At 58.4% G+C, this 24,523-nt stretch overlaps 1 protein-coding gene across 4 annotated transcripts in view; it reads right to left on the minus strand.

The window, feature by feature from the left end:
- Positions 1-24,523, minus strand: part of AGRN (agrin) — a 218,377-nt gene that overhangs the window by 104,536 nt on the left and 89,318 nt on the right. For 3 of the 4 annotated variants that reach the window (XM_044996508.1, XM_044996505.1, XM_044996509.1), the window contains exon 3: positions 965-1,012. The exons of the other annotated variant lie outside the window; for it this stretch is intronic. In XM_044996508.1, coding sequence (XP_044852443.1) covers positions 965-1,012 — 48 coding nt within the window. The remainder of the gene's footprint in view (positions 1-964; positions 1,013-24,523) is intronic. 4 annotated transcript variants of the gene reach the window in all.

The raw sequence follows: 24,523 nt of genomic DNA on the forward strand, positions 1-24,523 counted from the left end.
GCCAAGGTTTGTGGCACATTGGCGGGGTAGCCAGGGGAGCAGGAGGGAAGCTTGTACAGCTGCCGCCCATGCTGTGGTTAAGCAGAGGCCTTCAGTCTCTGGGCCTTTTGCCAGCAAAGACTTGAGAAAAAAGGATTTCTGTAAAGATGTTAAACCAATAGCTTGGATTATTCTGCTTCTTGGGCAAGGTCTTGGGTTGTTCCTTTCCGAAGCCTCAGAACTTGCACTGACGAGACAAAAGAGATCACGAGGCGGAGAATTGCTCCTGCACACTAACAGATCACCACCCTGAAAAGGGGCTTTCTCTGGCCATCCTGCCTGGAAGTCTCTGCACCCTGTGCCCAGGGCACCTCCTCCCCCACCGCCTCTTACTTGTCTGCAAACCAGCCACTCAGCTCTGTGTGTGACTTTCCCACACGGGACCAACGCCCAGCGCACCTTGGGGACAACTGCATTATGGCCATGGAATTAGTCACCAGTACTTCTTCCCCTATAAACTGAGTAAGATCCCACCTCTGGTCCCCTCCAGCCCATCAGACTAAATGGCCTAGCTGGGTTTTGCAAGCAGAGCAGGTTTAAAAGATCTGCCCGCGGCCGTTCTAGATGGGTTTGTGCCGCCTCTTCTCAGGAACGGGTGTCAGAGAAAAGGAGCCACACGGTGTTGCATATTTCCAGAAACGAGAGCAGACTCTGCTCCCTCTTAGGCAGGCAGAGAAATGGTGGGGGGCAGGGGGACCCAGCCGGCTCAGGCTGCAAGAGGGAAGGGAGGGAGCGTGCATGTGTGAACCAGCGATTTAGCTCAGGGGAGAAAGAGAAGTGAGTCAGGCTGAGAAATAGATCACTGGGTCAGGGAGGCGCTTCTCCACGAGGCAGCTGGAGGAAGCAGAAGAGGCTCAAGTGATTTGCTTTCAAGTGTATCCGAAGTGCAGAAAAATCATACGTCAGGAAGCGATCCTGTACTTACCATCCTGCGGCGTTGGCGGCGGCGGGGGAAAATAGTTACCGGGCTTGTCTGCAAAGAAACAAACACAGGGGAGATCAGTGACTCCTCCAGCACTGGCACAACCCTCCCCCCTCTCCGCAAAGGACTGTCCATGGTTAGAGGATGGTATTCAAAACTTCTCTAGGGTCCTTCACCCAAGGACCTCAAAGCTGAAGCCTCACATCTGCCCCTTGGGAGGTAGGCCCAGAGAGGTTAAGTGACTGCCCCCAGGTGACAGAACAAGCCAGTTGTAATCAGGAGGAGAATCCAGGAGTTCTGGCTTTGCTGTTGAACTGCGGATCCCCAAACATTTTCACGAGGCTCATTTGGCTTCAGACCTGATGATTCAGAGAGTTTCCTACAGAGCCGGCCCTCTATGCCCGGCGACACCTACAAACCAGGAGCAGGCACTGCGGACTGGGGCTGCATGTCAAACCTGGCTGGGGCAAAGTCTTCCCACAGTTCGGGGAGATTATTCCTTGCTGCCTTGGGCAATTACATGTCATTTCATCAAGGCCGCCCTGCTCAGCTGGGATGCAAATCAAACTATTTATTACCTATCGCCCAAGAGCCTCCCAAGACGCCAATTCATCAAGGCATTCAAGTTGATCAGCAACACGATTCTGAGAGCAACAGCCGCGCATGCAAGGAGGAGGCGTGGCAGGGTGGTGGTGGTGATAGGGGAAACAGTACTGACAAATGGATAGCCTGGACCGTAGGGAGATGCAAGATGCAGACCACGCGACTGAAAGGATCTAGGGACTGAAGGATCCTACACGATTATGAACCGAGCCATGGGGAGAGAAGCCTAGTAAGTTACAAGCCCTTCCCTTGCAATAAATCGGAACCTGATGGACGGAGGGGGCTTCTCCAACGTGCGTTTTGCTAGCTCAGGGGCCTGCTCCCTTCGTCCCTGCCTATCGTATTTCCCCATAGAAAACATCTTCACCTCCAGCTCCCGAATTATGGTGGAGCAATCTAGTTACCCACACCTTTCACAAGTAACTTGCCCAAGGTCAGAAAGCGAGACTAAGGCTGAGGTAAAAATTGACCCCGGGTCTCCCGAGGGCCAATCCAGTGCCGTAGCCACCAGACCGTCCTTCTGGGCCAGCGGTAGCACTAGAAACACTGTCTGGACCCTGCTCCGTACAACGCTGCTTTTTAGCTGCTGTCACAGTGCCCTAACCGCACTCCGGTGGGAGGAGGCAGCATTTCCAGATGATTTCCCGGCCTCCCCATCTCCCACATGCTCTCGCAGCAAGCGTTTGAGACCCTGGCCAAGGGTACGGCAGAGGAACATTTGCTCTGAAGGCTTCAGAGGAAAGCTGCAGCCTGATGGATTTCTCCTCCCCGCACTGTGTAACCAAACCTGGTACCAAGGAGATACTGGCAGGGGGTGTTAGACACCTGTGCCGAGAGACGCTCTGAGTGGACTTGGCAGAATGACGGAGTGGCCTGTATGTGCCGCTAGCCCAGGCTCTCGTGTCAGTCACCACCTCAGCCACTCACTGCCCAGAGCCAGCAGGACCAGCTCCCAGGCGAGGCCTGCGCCTCCTTGCGCTCACACTGACTCTTGCTGACTTCTCGAGGAGGGACAGGGAAGAGAACAGGGATCCTGGAGTCACTGCCCATCAGGCACAGCCCACCCCGACGACATGCACGGAACAGCAGAGAGAGGGTGATGGAGAGCAGGGGATTAAGTGTCTTGCCCAAGGCCAGCCAGTGGCAGAGGCAGTCATGGGGTCTGGAGCTCACAGAAGCTCCTGGCTCCCAGCCCTGTGCTCAGACCACACCTCCCTTCACACCCAGCCCTGGCAGAACCGCAGATCGCTGTAGCTGCCTCTCTCCTCCCTTCTAACAGCTGTCCAGACAGTTTCTCCTGTGCCTGGACCGAAGGGACCCAGGCAGGAGGAAATGCAGCCCCCTCCGCCCCGCATCTCCCCTCCTACTCCCCATCCCACCATGGAACCTCGATGCCCAGGGACACCTACAGTTATTGAGGAAAAGCAGCACAGCAAACCCCAGGGTGGAGGTGGCCAGGAGGATGAGGCAGATGTTGCAGGGGATCATGAAATAGCGCACCACCAGGGAGACCTTGTGCTGGTACATCCGGTCCCGCTCCAAGGTGCCGGGCGCCATGGGGTACTGGCAGGCCGTCATGCCGCTGCTGGCACGGGCCCAGCCTCCCGCTGGCACATCCGAGGCAGAGGGGACCCAGCAGGGGTGCAGGAGACCCCCCTTCCTCTTCCGGAGCTGCAGGGAGCTACGTTTTCCCAGGGATTCCCATCCTCTGGCTGGCACGTACGGACGGGGCGGGCTCGGCTCACTTGCAGGAGGAAGAGTTTACAGCCACACACTCCATCCCGACGGCCTGCGCAGCGCCGCAGGTGTTAGGACCCAGGGCCTGATCTGGAGCCCGAGGGGCCAGTCCGGTAAAACTCCGGAAAGCCTCGCCCTGTCTCAGCTTCACAAATCCCCTTGGAGCCAGACGTTGCAGGTGGGGACCCGAGGATCAACATTAACAAACAAAGCAAACAACTCCCAGGGACAGAGAGGATCAAAGACCTCCCAGCTTCTGCGCTCCAACCCGCCAGGGGCTAACGCTGCGGGAAGAAATTCCGGACGTCTCACTAGGTCACCCGCCCAGCTGCGGGAGCGCTGGTTCTAGAGACAGGGACCTGCCCCCAGAAGGGGGAGAACTTGTCACGGACACACAAGCAGGACACCTCTGTACAGAAGAAAGGTGCCTATTTCGGCAGAGGTGCGGCTGCTCCAGATGGGTGCGGCTGCCCCGTTAGTGCCCAAGTTCAGGTGCTGGATGGGTCTCGCTGCTGAGCTCCTTTGGTCCGTGTCTCTGACTGTAAACCCTAGACGGACCCACGCGTGCCAGTCTCTGCCCCCGCAAGCTGAGACCTGCTGGCCAAACACAGGGGGCTTAAACTAGCAGTTTGCCCACGTTCCAGCCCGGGGCAGCTCTCTTGCCACACTCCCCTCTTCAAAGCGATGCCAAAGTCCATCCCCGCTCAGCTCCGGCATCCTAGACAGCTGCTGGCGAGAGGCTCTCCTCCTCCTCCGCCCCTGCAGCGGCCAGCTCCTTCGCACCCCTCCGCCGAGCTGGGTCCCAGGCTTCGCTTCCCCTCCTGCCTGCGCCACCTGCTCTCAGAGCCTGCCTGCAGAGCGCACAGCCACCTGACACCACCACGCCAGCCGGGACGGGCCAGCTGCCCTCCTCACGCCGCTCGGACATGCCCGTCCTGCCAGGAGAGATCCCGATTCCTCGCTGAGCCAGGCATCAAGGGACGCACACCCGAACCGTGACTGAGCCACCGGCGGCGGCGGCAGCTCGGATGGGAAGGAGCGGAGCTTAGAGACCTAATTCCAGAGCCCGGGGCTCTCGCTCGCACGGCCCCAAACAAAAAGCAACAGTGTTGTTACCTCCCTCGTGCGCCACGCACCCAACTTGCTTTATCCGCGGCCAGCGCCCCGCTGGGGTTGATGGGTGGGGCGGAGGGGGAGAAGGCAGGGAGCGTGTTATTGTTCGGTGCCCCTCTCCGTCCCGGGCTTTGCACTGACTCCACGCACCCCCATGGCGATGCCTCAGGGCGAGCTCGCAGGGCGTCCCTGGGAAAGCTCCGGCGAATGCCCAGCGCCCCTTCGCAACACCGTCAAACCGCCACCGAACAGGAGACCGGTGCAGGGAGGCGGGGAAGGAAAGCCGGCTCCAGGACCAGCAGCCAGCCAGCGCGGAGAGAGGCCAACTCAAACAAAGGCGAGGAGGCTTGGGGGAATTCTCTGCCCTGGCTCCTCGGGGGAGTTCTTCGCAGGCGAGAGCACAAAGGGAAACAGGGAGGGGCCCTTTGCACCTCAGCTCGGCTGCTTTCCTCCCCACAGCCACCTGTGCGCAGCTCCGCGCTCCTGGGAAACGTGGGGCTGAGCCGGGATCGACCAGGAGCTGCTGGGATATTCCGCTCACTTCTGTCTCTCCTCCCGAGAGCATGAAAAGCAGACCCCCCCCCCCCCCGCCCAGCTTTCCATTCGAGCACTAAAGATGTGGAGAGGGGCGGAGACTGCACTGTCAAAACTCATTATGCCTCCCCCTGAGCAGCGTGCTCCTGCCCCCTTCGCCCCCTCCAATCCCGCTGGAGGGGTGTGGGGAACGGGAAGCCTCCCCCGCTGTGTGGGGAGGGGAGGGGCCCCGCTCCCCCTTCCTGGCCTGAGACCCCTGAGGAGGGAAGCTTTCAAGACACAAGAGCACTAGCAGAACAGACCGGCTGGCCCTGCGAGGGTTCACGCGGTGTGAAGGAGATTTCTGGCAAAGAGCGGGGTGAGGCCAACGCTCCACGCCCTGGCCTCAGCTCACAGCGCTGAGGAATTCAGAGCCCGATCCCAAGCCCTGCAAAAAGCAAATGAGGCTCCCCCACGGTGGCCAGTGCGCTCGGGATCAGGCCCGCTAAGTTGGGGGGGTTGGAGATGAGAGCCAGAGCAAGCACCCGGGGTCCTGGCAGGCAGGGTGGACTGAGAGGGTGGGGGGCAGCAGAGGAGACGGAGAGTGACACTTCCGCAGACTGGCTAGCGGGCGTCCTGAGCCAGCAAGCAGCTGTGCCTCCGGGGATGGTCATGCACCTCCATGTCGGCCCCGCCCCTTGGCAGGACGCTGACAGAGCTGTCACGGCCTGAGCGCCAGCACCAAGCACCGTCCTGACACATTAGACACCGGAAAGCAACCCGGGGACGAGCCGGGCTTTGGGCCAGAGGGGAGTCGGGACCAAGAGCCCGACGCCATCGGTGAAGTGCCAGGGACGGGAGCAGAAGGGAAAGAAGAGAGTCCCCCAGGCCCCGGAGCAAGACGGCCCCAGCTTTGGCCGAGGCCCACGAAAGAGGCATGTCCCCTAAAAACAACGCAGGCCAGATGCAGTGGGGCCGAGCCGATGCCCGTTGAAGTCAATGAACCGGCTCCCATTGACTTCACCCTCCCTTGGCAACACGGCGCCCGTCAAGTCGAGCGCCAGCCCCTGGCGGAGGGCAGCAGCGACACGGCGCTGGTATTACGCGCACTCTCTGCCACCATCGATACCAAGTATCCGGAGCGCCGGGACCTGCCGCAGAGCTAATTCCAGCCCGCAAAGCTTCTTGTCAGGCTGAAACAGATCCTTGGGGGTGCGGAGGAGTCACCCCACACACGGAAGGCGCCCCGGGGCTCTGACCCTTTGTAACGCCGCTGGGGAGGCAGGAGGCAGCCGTGAACACAGGCACCTGGGGTCAGGTGGCAGCGCGCTGTCCTCATGCCACGGCTCAGCTGACGCTCTGCCGACGCGGGAGATGTTCCGCGCTTCAGGCTCCACGCAGGGAGGAAGGGAGAGATACGGAGATACCCCCTGCCACGCTGGCAATTGCCATCTGCTTATCCTGGATCCCACGCTGGTTGCGCTGGGGGAGGTGTGCACGGGGGGGTGCTTATTGCAGATACAAAGCGCGGGAGGGGGGGAGGCCTCTGCAAAGGCAGCTTCTGAAATACGTTCCGGCATCTCCAGCTTGATTTGCTTTCCATCAGGCAGCTGTCGCAGCCAGGGGAACCAGACAGCTTCTCCTCTGCAGCTGCCAGCCTGTGCCAGGGCCCGCTCCATGAGGGAGCGACGCTGCCCCAGCTGAGCCGTCCACGACCCCCCGCCAGATCTCCACTCGGGAGGCCGTCCCGAAGGCCGGGCTATTTTTAGTGGAGCAGCCTTGGCAGAGACCGGGAACGAGGGGGCGCCTGAGCCCCACGCTTCCTCTGCGGAGACGCCTCCCACCAGCCTGAAAGGGAGGCGGTGCGTCGTCCTCCAACTCCAGCCTGCCTCTCCGGGGCTGACCCCCTGGTCACCTGGGCGGTTTCTCCGGGGTGAGGGCCACACCTGTCATGCACAAGAACGAGCAGATTCCAACCCCCTTCCTCTTCAGTGCCCAGCCAGAGGAGACTAAGCAGCTCCCTGCAGGTGGCACACACCCCGGCCTGGAGGTCAGGGAGGAGTCAGGCAGAGAAAGTTAAGCTACAGCTGTGAGCAGCTCAGCAACCGCCTTAAACCCACAGGCCAACCCTAGTCGGCTCAGCGGCTTCCAGGATTCAGCTGTGCTGGGGACAGGAGACCGAGGTCTCCCCGCTTCTCCCCTGGAGGCTGCTCCTCCCGTGTGCTCAGGGCCAGCCCTCAGCCCTAGCCCCCCGATGCTGCGACGCGGAAGAGCTGAGCTGCACACTGCACGGCCCCTCCAGCCCGGCTCCCAACAGTAAGGGCAAACCCCCAGCAAAAGGCCAAGGGGATTAGCTGCGTCCCTCTGCCCGGCCCCCTAAGGCAGGGATCGATCCTGCTGCCTCGGCGCATGCTGGGCACCAATCCCAGCGGCAGGTACCTGTCAGGGCCATGGGAAGGCTCCAGGGACCCAGCAGAGCTCCCCGCAGGACGCCCCTTGGAACGAAAGTGCGCCGAGGACAGTGAGCGAGATGGGAAGCGAGCCGGCTGGGAACCAGTCCCCTTCCTGCGTGGAGAGCAGCAGCCAAGAGCCTGCTCCCAAAGGAGGCAGGGGTTACGGGGGCACCTGTGTCCCGACAACTGGGCTGAGACCCACCCCCTCAACTCACTCCAGACAGCGTAAGGGGAGCCTTTGCCACCTGCTCTGCCTTGCCACGCACGCTCTGGCCTGCGGGACGGGGTAGAGTCCAGTGCCCTGCCTCTCCTGTTCCCTCTGCCCCCCCAGGGGGACCAGATGTCCCAATTTTATAGGGACAGTCCCAATTTTGGGGGCTTTTTCTTATATAGGCACCTATTACCCCCCACCCCGTCCCAATTTTTCACATGTGCTGTCTGGTCCCCCTAGCCCCCCGGCCCCCCACCAAGTGTGCTTCAGAAGCATTAAGGCCTTTCTAGTGCTTTAATTCTCTGCCCAGCTCAGGTCCGTGACCCTTGACTCTAGGCACCCCACCCTGGGAGATCTTGGGGACCCAGATTTTAACCCAAGCACTTCCCAAAGCTGGTAGTTAAACACACCGGGCTCCTGGGTCCTCCCCCAGCCCTGCTCCAGGCTCCCGCTGTAACTTCAGGCAAGTCCAACCTCTGCAAAGTGGGGAGAGAACGGGCCTTCCACTCTGCCCAGGGGGGATTGCATGGCTGGGAGCATTAATACTGAAAGGCCTGTGAGAGCCCAGGGGGAAGGGGCACAGGAGTGCAGTGTATTGTTCTGGGATGCAAGCACCGCCACCTGCCGCACGAGGAGGCTGTCTCCCACGCTGTCAGCACACCTCCGATTGCAGAGGCCAATCCGCCACGCTAAATCCAAAGGTTTGGCTGCAAATACAAACAGTTTAAGCAGCAAGCAAGCCCTTTGCATAGCCTTCTTTGCATGTTTCCATAGGCACATCAGGCACACCACATTCCTTCCTTTCTTCCAAGATTTCCAAGGGCTCTGTCCCCGCAAGCCTTTCGGGGGCCACTTTTGGGGGCAGAACCACGCCAGAGCCACTTTAGCTCCCTGGAAGCGCAGGTTCCAATCCCAGCACCTGAGCTCAGCGCTTCCTCCTTGGGGGGGAGGGTGAATTAATGCAGTAGACCCCACACCGGTCTTGCCGAGGAGACCTTACAAACCAAGCCCCAGCAGGCTCTAGAGCGGTTACACATCCCATTGTGTATGTGTCAGAGTTTCCCTCTGTGTACAAGCCAAAGTCTCATCCTCAGTTCCCAGTCGCTGTGTGAATCATAGAATCTCAGGGTTGGAAGGGACCTCAGGAGGTATCTAGTCCAACCCCTGCTCAAAGCAGGACCAACCCCAACTAAATCATCCCAGCCAGGGCTTTGTCAAGCCTGACCTTAAAAACCTCTAAAGAAGGAGATTCCACCACCTCCCTAGGTAACCCATTCCAGTGCTGGTCACCCATCCCCTTTGCTGCTGCCCTCCACCCAGAGGTGGCTGCATTTCTGCGCAGACACAGATACAGTCATTCATAAATTACGGGATCCTTTCGTGTCAAGGATGCGCTCTCGAGGAAACGCGCTCTCCCTGCCCAGCCCCCTCTGCCGGTCTTCCCTAGAACCTGCACTTGGAGTTTTCCATTATGCTCCTCCCGCTCCAACACCCGAGCGTAGGGGGGACTGAGCAGGAAAGATGAGCAGAAATGAAAGACAAAAAGGCTCATAAACAAGGAATATTGCTCTGTCATATTCCGAGCCGTTAGCTTGGGGTCCTGCTGCAGAAAAACAGTCAGGGAGTTCCTGCCAGGCAGCCCAGATGCTGCACAGAGCTTTCCAATCTCGGAACCGCCATTTGCAGCTAAGGGACGGGGAGGGGAGCTGAGCGCCCCTCCCCGTCCCCCATCAAGCATTGGCTTCCTGCTGCCTGGGCGAGGGAGAACGCTGAAAACTTTGCTATCCTCCATACACACACTCCCAACCCCCGCCCAGAGCAGCTGCAGGAAGGATCCGAGATGGCCACGGCGAGGAGATTTTGCAACGGACCAGTGCATCCCCCTAGGAGAGGAGGCTCGCTAGGATTATGGGGACTCTAAACCCCTCCTGCCCCAGACTTTGGGAGCAGAGGCGAGAACCCCCATCCTCCTGACACACTTTGTGAGGTCACAGCGTGAGATCGCCCCCGTAGACTGCTCCTGCTCTACTCCCAGCCAGCATCAGACTCTTGGGAGGAGGCTGCAGGGCATCCTGGCAGCGGTAGGTCAGTTAGCCCCACTGGTATCTAGCGGCCGGCAGGGAATGAGCTGGGGTGGGGACAGCAGCACAGCGTTAGGCTGAGGGCTATTTAGAAGCGAGGAATTGAAAGGTCACACTTGGGACCCGCTGAGAGACAATGCAGCAGCTGCTCACTCTGGCCTTGGTCTCTTCCCCCCGGACCTCGCCCCTCCAGCAATGAAAGGGCCCCAACCGTTCGCATGTCAGGAGAGGGCCAGCCACCCAAATGGGACCATTGTACACTCAGAGGGGTGGGGAGAGGTGTGGGCTGCTCCGCTCCAGCCCTCCCCGAAGGGAAGAGCTGAAGGGTATTTCAGCCCAGGGAACACCCCCAATTTCAGTGGGCAGAACCCAATGAGAAGGGGCCAGGATGAAAGGTCCCAAAAAGGCAACCCCAGGGGGAGCAGGATACACACACACCCACCGCCGTTCTTAAACTGCCACGCGGATGTTCCCCTCCGCTGCATCGTTCCAGGCTAATCTTACATGATACCTGTCCCCGTGGTATCCAGCCACCTACCTCACGCACCCCCACATCCCCAATACCCACGGTGCCCCTCACCATGGCATCCAGCCACCTGTCACACACCCATCCCCAACCCTCACAGCACCTGTCACCATGGTATCCATCCACCTGCCTCACGTACCCCCACATCCCCAATACCCACAGTGCCCGTCCCCGTGGCATCCAGCCACCTGTCACACACACCTATCCTCAACCCCCACAGCACCCGTCACCGTGGTATCCATCCACCTGCCTCACGTACCCCCACATCCCCAATACCCACAGTGCCCATCACCATGGTATCCAGCCACCTGCTTCACGCACCCTCCCCTCCTCATCCCCAGTCCCCCTCACCGTGGTATCCATCCACCTGCCTCACTTACCCCCACATCCCCAATACCCACGATGCCCATCACCATGGTATCCAGCCACCTCCCTCACACACCCATCCCCAATACCCACGGTGCCCGTCATCATGGTATCCATCCACCTGCCTCATGTACCCCCACATCCCCAATACCCACGGTGCCCGTCATCATGGTATCCAGCCACCTGTCACACACCCATCCCCAACCCTCACAGCGTCTGTCACCATGGTATCCATCCACCTGCCTCATGTGATCTCCCTCAAAATCCCCCCCCAAAGGGGTTGCATCTTTCACCTGTGCCCCGTGCCAAGTGACCTTCCCCACCCTGGTTCCAGCCCCCAGCGAAGACTCAGAGAGTCTCCCTGCTTCACAAGTAGCTAGAGAGCTCCCACCCGCTGCTGCGGCTGCCCTGGGAGAACTCAAACCCCACTGAAGCGGGGTGATGGCAGGGCCAATTTAATGCCATCAGGCACAGCTGCCACTGGTTCATTATGGAGAACAAAATATTAGCATTGGAGTGCTTCCCCTCCCCTCCCCCCGCTTTCTAAACCGGCGTGTTTAATTCATTAAGGCCTCTGTGTGGTCACCGGCCCTTTTAAAGCCCGGCGCCGCTAATGGGTTTATTTCTAAGCACTCCCAGCAAGGATTTAACAGCTGCTGCCAATGGGCCAGAAACAGGGTAGGGGTGGGACTGCCCATGTCTTATTCTCCTGCTTCTGTGACTCAGGCTCTGCAGGGGCCAGGAACTTCTCCTGGCTCTGCGGTGGCCACAGCTGCGTCCCAGTGCCTACAGGAGATGTGCCACGGCCAAGGCGTGGGATGAGGCCTGCCCTTTACAACCCACACCGGCCTGTGGGGTGGGGAAGAAGGTGTGGGGATGAGCGGTATTTGCCACCTACTCCTGTCTCCAAGCTTTCTGATGTGATGGCCCCAAGGCAGGACAATGGAAGGGACAGATAATTAAACACTGACGTTCTCACTGGCCTGATCAAGAGGTCGTGTGGCTGCCAAGGGCTGGGGGGCAGGGATAGCCCCCTTTCCCCAGGAATGGCATGTCTGGGGAGCCCCCAGCGCACATGGGGAGGGAAGAGGAATGGTTTTAATGCCACAGTTAGCCAAAGTAAAGTGGCCTTTCACAGCTGAGGATGGTAGAACCAGCCCCTAGACACTTCAGCATGGGCTCCTCTGCACCAGGCCAGATTCCCGTGGGAGCGGGATCCTCCAGGGGTGCTCAGATCCAGCGGCAATGGGCGCCATACAGGACCCTCCCCCATCCAGCCCCTCAAGGCTCCATGATGCAGCATCCCCATCCCATCCATGAATCATATCTGTACTGGGGGAGGGGGATTGACAGGCTCCGCGGGTCCCTGTGGGGCACCCGTCCTGCCACAATCCCCTTAGGGGAGTGGTTTATTTGGGAGGTGGCCAATCCCCATTCCCCCCGCCCTGTTCAGAATGACCTCAGCAGAGACTCGGCTATCAATGGCACTTTGGAGTCTGACTGACAGCTGCCAATCTCCTCCCTCGGAGGCAGAGCCAGAGGCCCTGCAGAAAGCAGCAGCCCAGCTCCCAAAGCTGCCTGGTGCCCACTCCCTGCCTGGCTGCACTCTCTCTAATCCAGTTTGGCAGTGGGGTAATTGGTATGTGACCGCACCCCATGGCTACGGCGCCAGTTGCAGCATCCTCTGGGGAACCCGTTTAAAGAGTTAACAGCAGCTCCCCCACCCAGCACTCCCTCATGTGGTTTTACAGGCTAATTACCAGCATTAGGAAGAAAAGCAGGGGAGGGGGAGGAGACTGGGGGTTTTAATGATTTCATTTAACACTTGGCAGGACCCAGCTTGCTTCCTGCTGAGCGGCGCCTGGAAGTAAAGAGCGTTTGGAACCTGGCACTGGGGACGGGAGAGTGGGAGCACGCCGGGGAGGGGGCACCGGGGAGGGGGCACCGGGGAGGGGGCACCGGGGTGGGGCCCCCAAGCCCTGGAAAGCCAAGCTGGCATGCATGCTGGGAGCAGAACGAGAGTGCTAATGAAGGCCTCTCCTAATTAACAGCCGCACCAGGGGGTGCGCAGCGTGAGGCTGCTCCTGAGACCAGGGGGGTTTTCCTGCTTAATGACTTTGTACCCAGATGAACACACTGAAGCAGCGGGGTGGACGGTTCCAGCCCCTCGCACAGGTTGGGCACGAACGCAGGGAGAGCTCAGCTTGTTTGCTGCCTTTTGGGTGGATCTGGGGCAGGAGCGAGGCAGACGGCGGGACCTACGCTTGGCCAGCAGCGCCGCTCAGAGAGAGGGACGAGGGGGTGGCTCATGGGGAGGGGAGATACAGATTTCATAGCCAGAGCAGCTGCCTTCTCCCCTCTTTCTGACGGGAGACAGGGGAAGGCGAGGGGTGCCACGGGCACAGGTCTCTGCTCACGCAGGCTGCAGCACGGTGGAGCCCGGGCGAAGGCATGGACTCTCCTTCTGCGCCGCTTGAACGTTCTCATCAATCCGAAAGCACCTATGAAAGCTGCTCCAGCTGGTGCCAGCCTATTCCCAAAGGGAGAGATCTGGGGGTGGTGGGGGGAGCCATAGATGGAAGCTACCTCCCCTCCCCAATAAGAACAGCCATACTGGGTCAGACCAAGGGTCCATCTACCCCAGTATCCTGTCTTCTGACAGGGGCCAATGCCAGGTGCCCCAGCGGGAATGAACAGAACAGGGAATCATCAAGTGATCCATCCCCTGTCGCCCACTCCCAGCTTCTGGCAAACAGAGGCCAGGGACCCCATCGCTGCCCATCCTGGCTAACAGCCATTGATGGACCTATCCATGAACTTATCTAGTTCTTTTTTGACCCCTATTATAGTGTTGGTCTTTCACAACATCCTCTGGCAAAGAGTTCCACCCAAGGATTTACGCTGCCAACAGGGGGCAGTCGTCTCCAGAGGCTGCCAGCAACAAGGACTCTAAATTACAAAGCTGCCCCTTCCACCTCAGTCCTACCAGGCCGTCCCGGGGAAGGGATGGAGTGAAGGGGCCCAGCCCGATCTGCTCTTGGTCTCGCTGTGGGAAAGCGGGAACTCAGCCAGGCCGATGCAGCGCTGGGCCGAGGCGCTGAACTAGGACAGGCTGCTGGACGTCAGGGCGGCCAGCGCTGCTCCATGGCTGGCGTCAGGCTCCGGCTCGCTTAGTGCTCGGAGCGGTTATCCTGCCTGCAGCCCTGCCACATCCGTGCTCCTTCCGTGATCGGTGCAGAGCAGAAAGCTCTCCTGGTGCCCTGAGAGGGCCGGACCACTTGCTAAGCATGTGCCAGCAAAACTCCCCCCTCGCTTAGAACCCTGTCCCGTCATTCGCTGTGACCACTAGGACACACAGCCACCTGCCCCATCGGATAGGAGCGACCTGCAATTGCCAGGACCCATGTCATCCCCAGCACAGGGCTGAGTAGAGAGCAGAGCAGAATGGGGCACTGACTGGGGCTAGGCCCTGCCCTGGGCGTAGGAGCCACTGGATAGAACAGGAGCACTTGGGGCACCTTACAGGCTAACAAATTTATTTGAGCAGAAGCTTTTGCGGGCTACAGCCCCCTTCATCGGCTGCATAGAATGGAACATATAGTGAGAAGATAGATACACACGCATACAGAGAACGTGAAAAGGTGGGAGTTGCCCACTCTAAGAGGCTAATTAATTAAGATGAGCTATTAGCAGCAGGAGAAAAAAAAACTTTTGTAGTGATAATCAAGATGGCCCATTTGAGACAGTTCGACAAGAAGGTGTGAGAACTTATCTTAGCAGCTAAATAGTATGGGGTACTACAAACATGGTGCTACACAGGGCCTCCACTACAGCTGGACAGATCCGGGGACGGACGGACGGACGGACGCGCACGCGCACACACACACACTTTGCTGCACCCTTGCTGTTCTCTACCCTGAGCACAAGGCTCTCGCGGGGTCAGGTTTTGCGAATACAGACTAAGCATTTTCTGTTCTTGGCGGCGGCTTTGGCCACATGTGGGGAGGTCGGACCTAGCGGCACTGAACCTTTGCCATCTCCCACCCCTGAGCGTGCTAGTCCCAGACTCACGGGCCAATGGTTTGGGGCCTGTCCCTGCCCCACAGGGAAGGAACAGTTGACCCTGGACCTCCAGGCTACAACCCCAGTGAGCCTGGCTAGACTCGGTCTCGTGCCCTGTGCCAGAGCCTGGCCAGATGGAGCGCACTGCAGGGCGAAGCAGGGGCTGGGATCGGCACAGGTGGAGATACAGCAATGGGAGTGGGGGGGAGAGAGGGCTGCAGGCCAGGCAACCCCCTCCAGGTTCGCAAAGATTCCCCGCACGTTCCGCTGACCCTCTCCATGCAACAGCCAAGGCTCTGGGCTTTAACAAGAGACCGGGGCAGGTCTCTCTGCAGAGACACCGACACCGAGCACTACACCGAGATTTATAGCAGGCGCCAACTCCAGGGCAATGCTGACAGCGGAGACGGTGGTGGAGGGGGATCACCCCAAACCAGGGGAGCCAGACCGACAAGCCTTGGTGCCTGGTGCCCCCCACCCTCGGGGGGAAGCTTGTCCACATGAGCCAGGCAGTCACTGGGCTCTCTGCAAAGCGGCGCGCAAACGCCAACTGCACTCACGGCTTCTGCTGGAGACGCCCGCCCGCTAGAAACCAGACTGAGACCCACCAAGCTCGTGTCACACAGGCCACCGAGCAGCCCTCAGATAGTGACCAAAACTTTCCCGTCGCCGCCGCTCTGGCTCACGGGCTCAGAGGTAGCGAAAGGCTCCACAAATCCTGAGCCAGCCGGTGTCCTGGGCGACCTTAAAGCCAAAAGTTAAAGATCTGGATGAAACGCCAGCAACACATGAGGGGGCTTCCGCTAAGCATGTCAGCCACCAGTGCCCAGCCAGCACGGAGAGGAGAGGGGCCCTCTGCCATCTGCCTCTCCAAACTAGAGACGAGCCTAAACCAGAACAGGTCAGACACCCTCAAACTAGGGAATAATTCTGATCCAGATGTTGCAGCTGCAGCCAGCTCCAAGCAGCCCTACTCCCCTGACCCCCATGGTTTCAAGGGGGGGATGGGAGGCCAAACCCACATACCCCATGGTGGCCAAGCTAAGACAGAGAAGCAGGACAGCACGTATAAAACATCAACGTGTTAGTAGAAATCGGTCCAGAATTTCCACTCCACGGGCAAACCAACCAGCCCCCGCATGGGAGGAGTCTGGATAAAACCTTCAGCAGCAACCAGATTCAGCCCCCACCTGCAAGTTCCCCTCCTGCAGTGTAATGTGCCTCTTCCAGGACTGGGAAGCCACCAGCCACGGAGCAGGCAGGTGTTGCCTATACACAGGGAGAGAGAGTCCCCTTCTCTCTGACAGATGTTGCTGCACAGAAACGGCGCGGAGCCGACATCTGTTCCGCTGGAGCCGCAACAGAGAATTGGATTTTACTTTTTTTTTTTTTAATAATTTAATTGGCAATTACTTAAATGTGGGGTTTACGCAGGGAAACTGACATCTGGAAAGAAGAGCCTTAGACTGCAGCCTGAAAGCAGCCGCACCGGAGAGGGAATGGGAAGCAAGCAGCACACGACTCTGCCAATGGGTCTCAGCCCTGTGCCACGGCACCTCCTGCGGGTTCAGTCCTGGGAACCTGTCCTCACTGGCTCCTGACCACAGCAAGCCACGACAGGGGGGCGAGCGGCCCCTGGAACTAGCTGGTCTCGCTTCTCTCGTGGCCAGAGTGGCAGCTCAGCTAGACTGATACACAGCAGCTTCACGCAACGGTCAGGCTGAGGCCAACACAGTGGGCACAGATGCAAGCCTGGGGCATGTTTCATTTTTGTGGACTAAGAGTTTTTACTTTGTATGAGCCTTACTGCCAGGATGTTGCCCGAGGAGTTTCAGTTCTCCAACAGCCTCCGCACAGCTACGGACTCCTAACCCTACAGAAGAGATCTGTACTATTTCTTAGATGGCCTTTTTATAGGCTTCTTTAAACCATCCTATGCCATTGCTCTCTTCTATAGGAAACAGATAATAGCAGTCTACAAAATGAAGAATAGCTAGAGGGAGGTCAATAACCCTCCCCAAACAATACAAGAACAAGGGGACAGTCAATGAAGCTGGCAGGTGGCGAACTCAAAGCTGCTAAAAGGAAAGCTAGACCTCAGACAAGACACAGTTAGCTCGTGGTCTCAATTATACCTTGTGGCAATGAGTTCCACTGGCTAACAGGGTTCAGAAAGGCCTGGGCCTTTACATGAGAATAGGCCGAGTTATAAAGCATTTTAAAATATCAGCTTTGGAAAGGTTACGAACCCTCCCACTTCAAGGCATGAACCAATCTCTAACTAAATTTCTTCCTCCCCCACCATAATCTATCCCCCCCCAAATCCCGTAATTGCCTGTGGGGGGAGTTTTTAATTCTGAAACATCTGGAAAGAAGCTATTGGACTGCATGGGCCCTTGGTCTGAACCAATCTGACCATTCCAATGTTGCTATGGGAGGAGTCAAATAAACCTATAGGAGGATCGTATTCTTCATTGCGTTGTAGAAGGTCAGGGGAGGAGACACTCCTACAGAGCTGCATTCCATGCCTAGGAACTTCCACCAGATTTCTCTCTATTCGATACTCAGCACTGCCAATCCCAAGCATTAAAAAATAAATCAGGAGTCAGGTCCCTCCAAAAACCGTGAGACCTGCCTGCGAGCCAGGAGATTGTAAAAGCAAATCACGGTTGGGCTCTTTTTATTTACTGACCTTCTGCGTCTGAGCCTTTTGTGGTCACAGATAAAAGCTTGAAAAAAAATGTGGCCCCTAGAGTTAGAAACTCGCTGCTCTTTTCACATGAAAACAGACACTCACGTGACTCCAGGAGCTGGAGCTTTGAAGATACTGAATATTGAGACTCACGATAAAACTACAAGAGCTGGCATACTATCAGGCTTTCCTGTATGCTCTATTCCCCCCAGCTCTTCCTAGCAGTTCTGCATTAGGAATTTGACGCATCCTCACTAGAGAAAAAGAAAAATCCCTTTTTCCTCACCCAAGTTTGCTCCCCAGCATGAAAACGTAACACGCAGAGTTCCCCACATACCACCAGTGGCCATTCAGCTTCAGAGCTTTTCCTTCTCCTGTGATGTAACAGCACCATCTGCTGATCTCTCAGACACATGCACCAGACCTGCCAGCTAGAAAGCAAAGGACGCAAAGGCTCAGCAATTTGGGGCAATGCTGTAGTAGATGGGATTTGTGCTGTAACGGAGCCGTGATCGGCTAGGATTTCACGATAGCTACGGGCGCTCCATAGCACTGTTGGGATAGATCTCCAATCCACCAGCTCCCAGAGCACCTGCCTTCCTGCCGCTTGAGCTAAAGTGGCCTCTCCATTAGCGAAGAGTGACTCCTCCCAGGATTTAGCCTTTGTTTCTGTTCACAGAGCGATCCAGCTTGGCCACTACTGATCTATGCTGACGAATTTCCACCCCAAGTTGGTCTGCAAGCACCAGCTCATTCCCATGGTGTGCGACTGGCCAGGCAAGTCGCATGGATTTGCTGGCGTTCCCCAACCAGATGACTGCAGTGGCACACCCTTGCCAGCCCGGCGTGGTACAGCAGCTGCTCGGACTGTTTCTCCCCGCTGGCCGCCCGCGCTGCTCCACTAAGGGAGCGTCTACACTTGAAATGCTGCAGCGGCGCAGCGACAGTGCTGCGGTTGTGCTTCAGCGTCAACATCTACTACGGCGACGGGAGGGGGTCTCCCATCGGCTCCGCCCCCGCAAGAGGCAGTAGCTAGGCCATTCCTCCACAGCGGGGGTTAGGTTGGCTTAATTGTATGGCTCCGGGGGGTGGATTTTTCCCACCCTGGAGCAACCTACCTGGGTCGACCAAACTTTTCAGTGTAGCCCAGGCCTCAACCGCCAACACCTTCACACTGGTGGCGACTTAGGTTACGAGGAATTCTACCCCGTCTGGGTACCCAAACCTCGAAACAACACACAAAACCACAAACCCTTCCCCTTCCTTTGGGAGACCTCCCCTGACCCCAGCCAGCCTCCCTTCCCACAGAGAGCACTCTCCAGCCCTCCACCCACCCAGCTGCGCAGGGCTCTCCCTTTTCGCACCCCCCCGAAGCCCGATTCCTGCCCCATGAGATGCAGGGTGGGCTGACTGGGCCCCCGCTATCCCATTAACCCTTTCCTGCTTTGTCTGGGGTTTGTATGCCCCGGCGCCATCACAAGCCGGTTGCAAAGCTGCGTAAGTCGCCCCCACCGCAGGACAATTAGTGAGCAAACCCCCTTTGGGGGGAAAACCGATTGTGCTAAATTAATTAAAGCCACTGGCATCCATTATCCTCTCTCAGTGCAGGGGGTCGCTGTGCTAGCTGACCTCTCGCGGTCCTACGTTTCTATGACCGATGACGTTTTTCCCCCAAAGATAAACCAGCTGCCACCCAATGCCTCATTTAGGCACAGACCCTGTTTGACCTCCCCTGGTTATTAGGGGCATGGGATTTACGACAGGTGCTGATTCCAGACACAAGAGGAGGAAAGGTACCCACACCTCCAAGGCGATCCTTCAGCCTCATCACACACAGGCGCTGCCTGCCCGACGATCGCGAACGGCTGGGAGTTGGATACCACTTGCTGCAAGGGACCTTGCATAAGGGGTCCCCGAACCCTGAGAGACAAGCAGGACAAACAAATCAGGCCACATGGGATCGAGAGCAAGAGAGGGACCGGGGGTGGGAGTTGGGGGAGAGGGGGATTGTCCCTGTGCAAAACGCTTCAGGGCTAACCACACAGCAAATCCTTCCCAACCAGCACAGAGGCCCAGGGGCCAGGCCCACCTCTGTACCTAGTCTGTGGGGTGATGGGAAAAAGGAGACCAGGAAATTACCTGCAGCAAAAGCAGAGATGCCCACACCCTGGCCGCATCCCAAGGGCAGGAGTCCCTGCTTGGATGTGCCAGCTTTGCCCAGAGCGGCGGGCAGCGGAGGCGAGGGGAAGGCAGGGTGTGCCAGCCCTCCCAGCAGCGCTCAGGAGCCGACCGGCTGGCCCCTAGCCGGAACCACACAAGGAGGGGGCAGGGCCAGCCTGGCAGATGCTGAACACTCTCTACCAGTGGCTGGGGGCAGAGCGCGCTCCGTGCCCCACGGGGCCACACCTTCCAAGAGGCAGGATTTCTGAGCCCCTACTCCTCAGGCACAACGGCCTGGCAGTCTGGCTGCGTTAAACGGCCTGGCCTGCCCTTCTCCCCCAGGCGCAGAGCTGGGTCACCACCATGCACCCTCACTCTGCCTCCACTCCCCCTGCAACCCCGTTTGCACGGGACAATCCAGCCCCAGCATGGGCGGGCAGGGCTTTTCCTACCCGAGACGACGCTGCTTAGCAGCTGGACCATAGGACTTGGAGTCCCTGTCTCTGCTACTGACTGCACTGCATTTGGTAAGTTCCTGCACCTCCGTGCCTTGATTTCCCCACTGTACAGTGAGGATCATCTGGTCCTGCCCTGTGGGGGTGCCAGGAGGCTTCATCCATCAATTTACACAGCAGCTTCCGCCGGAGGATCCCAAAGACTTTCCAGAGGGATCCCTGCCGAAGCTGCTCTTCCTTCGCCCCACACAGCACAACACCCCCCAGCAGGGAGCTCTGGGGAAGGGGAAGGAGAGAGGGGCTGGGCTCACAAGGCCCTTGCAGGAGCGGGCAGTTTGCTGAGCACCCCACGCTAAGGCGTATACATGGAGCGAAGGAGGGGAGCAGCACCCCAGCTAAACACCCGGCACTGCTGCGGGGCTCCTCACATGCACAGGATTAAGCCTGTACCAGCCGCAGGAATGTCAGCCCCAGCTCCCGGCCAAGAAGAGTCAGGCGCAGGCTTTCAAACGGAGCCGCCCCTGGCTACTGGGTGTCGAGCCTGAACGGCTTCCCGTCAACTAGAGACAAACCCCAGGAGCTGCAGAGCTGGCCCGGTGGGGCTGCTCACCGTCAGGAGTGACCCCGCTAACGGCACTCGGAGGGAGAGGAGAGCAAGAGAAAGGAGGAGACTTTTTTTGTCCCGAAATAACCCGCTGCTCACCAGCCGCAGCCTCTCTGCAGGGCCCAGGGATGCCAGCGCCCCGGCAGGCATTCCGCAGAGGGGAGCTCTGGCACCTCACCTGCTTTGGGGCTGGCAGGCAAAGGGGGCGACCCCGACCCGCTGACCCCAAGGCGGCGAGAGAGCCTAGCCGCACCTGCCTGTGGCTAACGAGGCAGCCAGACTGAGCACCGGCGAGCTGAGGGGGCAGGGAGGAAGGCTGGAAAGCTAGCGGCTCGTCCCCGTAACTAAGGGATGTCACCAGTCTAGCAGTGGGAATGTTTGAGGGGACCCAGCCAGCGTCCAGGGGATACGAGCTGGGGTTTAATGTTTGTGCTGGTGCTCACAACTTCAACACACACACGCGCACCCAGCTTTCAGGCAGCGGTTCTCCAACATGTCCATGGCACGGCCAGGTTCCGTGGAGAGCCCCCCCCTGGCCCCCGCGACATTGCTCGGCTCCATGGAAGCGAGGGAGCATTGGGACAGCATTAGAGAGGAGGATGGAAATAAACAGGCTGGGTGCCGAGGGCGCGGCTGGTCAGCTCCAGGCACACCCATGGCGTATCTGCTGTTTGTTTGGTCTCCCTGGCTGCAGGCCTTCCTGTTCCTAGGGACCCCGTCTGCCCTCTCTGCCAGCAGGGCTGGCTGCTCTCATCTTGTCCAGGCTGCATTGCCAGCTGGGCACATCCTCCTCTGGGGCTTTGCTGGGCCTCCAGCTTGGGGGTTACAGCCCCAGTGCAGGACAGGGGTGAAGCAGCCACACAAGGTGCAGAGGGAGATTTCTCTATTTTTCCTGTCATCCCCCCCCCGTTATCAAAGTCAAATAACTTCAGGAATCCAGGACTGAGCTGCACCTAGCTGGGGGTAGGAAGGAAAACCGCCAGGAGCCAGATGGAAGCAGCTCCACAGACGGTCAGAGTTCAAGAGACTCAGCAGGGATGGAGAAAGTGCAGAATGATGCACCGGTCGAGTGCTTGAAATGGAGACTTGTGACCCAGGAGGAGAGACTGGCCCAGGAATAAATCTACTGCAGATCACCAGGAGCGGGTGTCAATTCCCCCTATATATAGAGAGATCTCACACACACACACAAAATTCGGCCCAAGGAGTGCAGGGATCAGTGCGTTCCTCTCTTCCCCCCAAACCCTCCTCCCCTGGAACGCAGTCAGGGGGCTGCAGGCTTTGGCCATCCCACCCCTGAACAGGGTCAGGATCCCGACAGGCGTATGGGAAAGGCAGCGGGAGGGGGTGCGTGGTACAAACAGAATCAGCTGCTCCGAAAGGCACAAAACACCCAGGACAAATGGGGGAAGTCGAGTGCTGGACGAGCTGCCTTTTGTCTGGCAGAGGAAGGCTTTGTGCGGAAAGATCACCTACACGCGTCACATAAAGAGCCCCATGCATGATTCATGGAGACCCAGAAAAGGATGGGTGGAAAAAAAACACCAGAACCCAGCCCACTTTTCTCATCCCACCACCCAAAGCCCAGGAAAGCGGGAGGTGCCCTGCTATTGTGCTGCCAGCTGGAGGATGCACTCTGCTGCCACATGCACGCGTAAATAAAATATTAACCCCATTATCTCAGGCACAGAGCAGAATATGCCCCCCCCCCGGCCCCAGGTGCAATGGACTCGCACGCCACAGAGAGGGGCGGGAGCGAGCAGCCGGGCGGGGGCTCAGAGAGCTGTCAGGAGCACAGAGGAGATGTTCCAATTTTTAAAATGAAATATTCATGTTGAACGACGCTTTGTGAGCCTGCAAGGGAGAAGGGCCATAACAAGCTGCAGCCAGCAGGGGGCACCCTTGGGCTTGGTTCTGTCCCGTCCTTAGGTGCATTGCCAGGGAAGGGGGGTGGCTTAGTTCACTTCTGTCTCCCAGCTCCTACCCGCTAGGCCAGACTGCCCAGGTGCCCATGGTGACAGGCACAGGCCAGTGGGACCACTCGGATCGGGCTCTCCCCCCACGCCGGGGGTGCCCCAAGCCAGGGTTTTGGTTTGTTCCCTTGCACTGAATAAAGAGACCGTAAAGCAGCGGCTTATAGGCTCAGCTTCACCAGGCAGCGCTTCTGCGGCCAGCTGAGGGTGACCAGATGTCCTGATTTTATAGGGACAGTCCTGATATTTGGGGCTTTTTCTTATATAGGTGCCAATTACCCCTCATCCCCCCATCCCAATTTTTCCACACTTGCTAGCCGGTCACCCTAGGCCAGCTGTTAGCAATGAACGTGCAATGGCACAAGGCGAGCGTGGGCTGCAGCCAGACAGGTGAGCGCCAGGCCGGGAGGTGGATTCCATGGGAGAGTGGTGCACAGGAGAAGGAAGCTGGCGGGAGTACGTCAATACGGGGGTGTGCAATGTGCACGCACACACCCCTGTATCCAATAATCCCTGAGGTGCAGCGTTACAAAGGACCCCCACCCTCGGGCCACAGAGACCAGGGGCCTCGGCCACGTGACAGCCCCAGCGAACACAAGGGCAGGCCTGCCATGCTGCTTTCAGGAGGGGGCAGTGGCGTACATGCCAACACTTGTCCTCTGCACCAGCCGGCAGATACAGAGCGAGCCTGTGAATGTTTGTGGAGGGGGGGGGCCTCCCGCCAGGGTAAGAACACAGCCATGTTCCGAATTCCTTCCTCGCATACTCTCCATAGCTGCAGCCGCTAAACAAAGGAGCCGGCAGCATTTTCCCCCCCACCCCCCGGCATCCCGGGATTCCCAGCACCAGGGATCACAGGGGAGCGGGCACCCATCCATCCGGTGGCTGGTTGCACTGTGCACCCTTGCCTTGCCCTCTATGGCTGAGCCGAGCACACGCGTGGGGTTTGTTTTAATGACGGGCTTCTCCGTTTAATGCCAACATCAGCCCACGTGGTAGCTGGGGGAGAAGTGCCGAGCGGTTAGGGATACAGCCTGGGGAGGCTGGACGATTTGGAAATCAGACAGGCAGAGGAAGGACTGGGACTTGGCGCCACTGAAAGGCTTGCAAACCATATCAGGGTCTGAGTACAGTGGGGGAGGGAGGATCTTTGGAAGGTGCTTCCACCCCCACCTCCAGCTGAGATGCCTGACTGGAAGCACAGCTCTTGGCATCTCCTCTTCCTCTCAGCTTGCACTAGGATTTCACCCACTCAGCTGCAGCAGGGGTAGACGGTGCCACTAAAATCCAAGGCCCGTCTACATGGGGAAAGTTGTCCCGGTTGAAACTACAGGGGCGATTTTAAACGGATATCACTAAAACCAGTGAAAACTCCTGCGTGGAGACTCTGGTTTAAGAGAGGCTTATTATTGGGCATTAGCTTAAATCGGTGAGGAAACAGCGCCAACGAAACAGAAAAAAGCCCTCAAACCAAAATCAGAGCATCCACCCCCAGGGTTTGCACCAGTTTAAATACATCAGTTTAAAAACCAATGCAAGTTAAAATCAGTGCCACTAAGTCAGCCCTCAGCTCACACACTGCTCCAACCAACAGTTCCCGCCCATTTTAATTCAAGCCCTTTGGCGTGCGGTGCCCCTGCCAGCCCCGCACGGGGCAGGAAAGCCAAAGGAGCCAGCAGAGTTGAAGTAGTGACCTCTCCGTTTCCTCCCACACAAGCCCTGGGGAGCTGCAGCGGGGAAGGGAGCTCTAGCTGTGTAACTGGTAGGTCACTGTAAGAGGGTTACCTCTGCTCAGGCGTCTGCAATCCACCTCCCACTCACACCCAGGCCTCTAGGGGAATCAAAAATGGGCTTGTCTTTCCCTGTCCTCCCTCAGAGCGGCCTAGCCAGCTGGTAAGCACAGGCTGTCTCCTCCTGTGAGCCAGTACAAGGGACACCTGATCTCTCCTCCCTGCATGGCCAAGGCTGAGAATGGGGCAAAACCAGACTCTGGCCTGGCTGCACTTCATGCAC

The sequence above is a fragment of the Mauremys mutica genome, chromosome 21, assembly GCF_020497125.1.
Source record: "Mauremys mutica isolate MM-2020 ecotype Southern chromosome 21, ASM2049712v1, whole genome shotgun sequence".
NCBI lineage: Eukaryota > Metazoa > Chordata > Testudines > Geoemydidae > Mauremys > Mauremys mutica.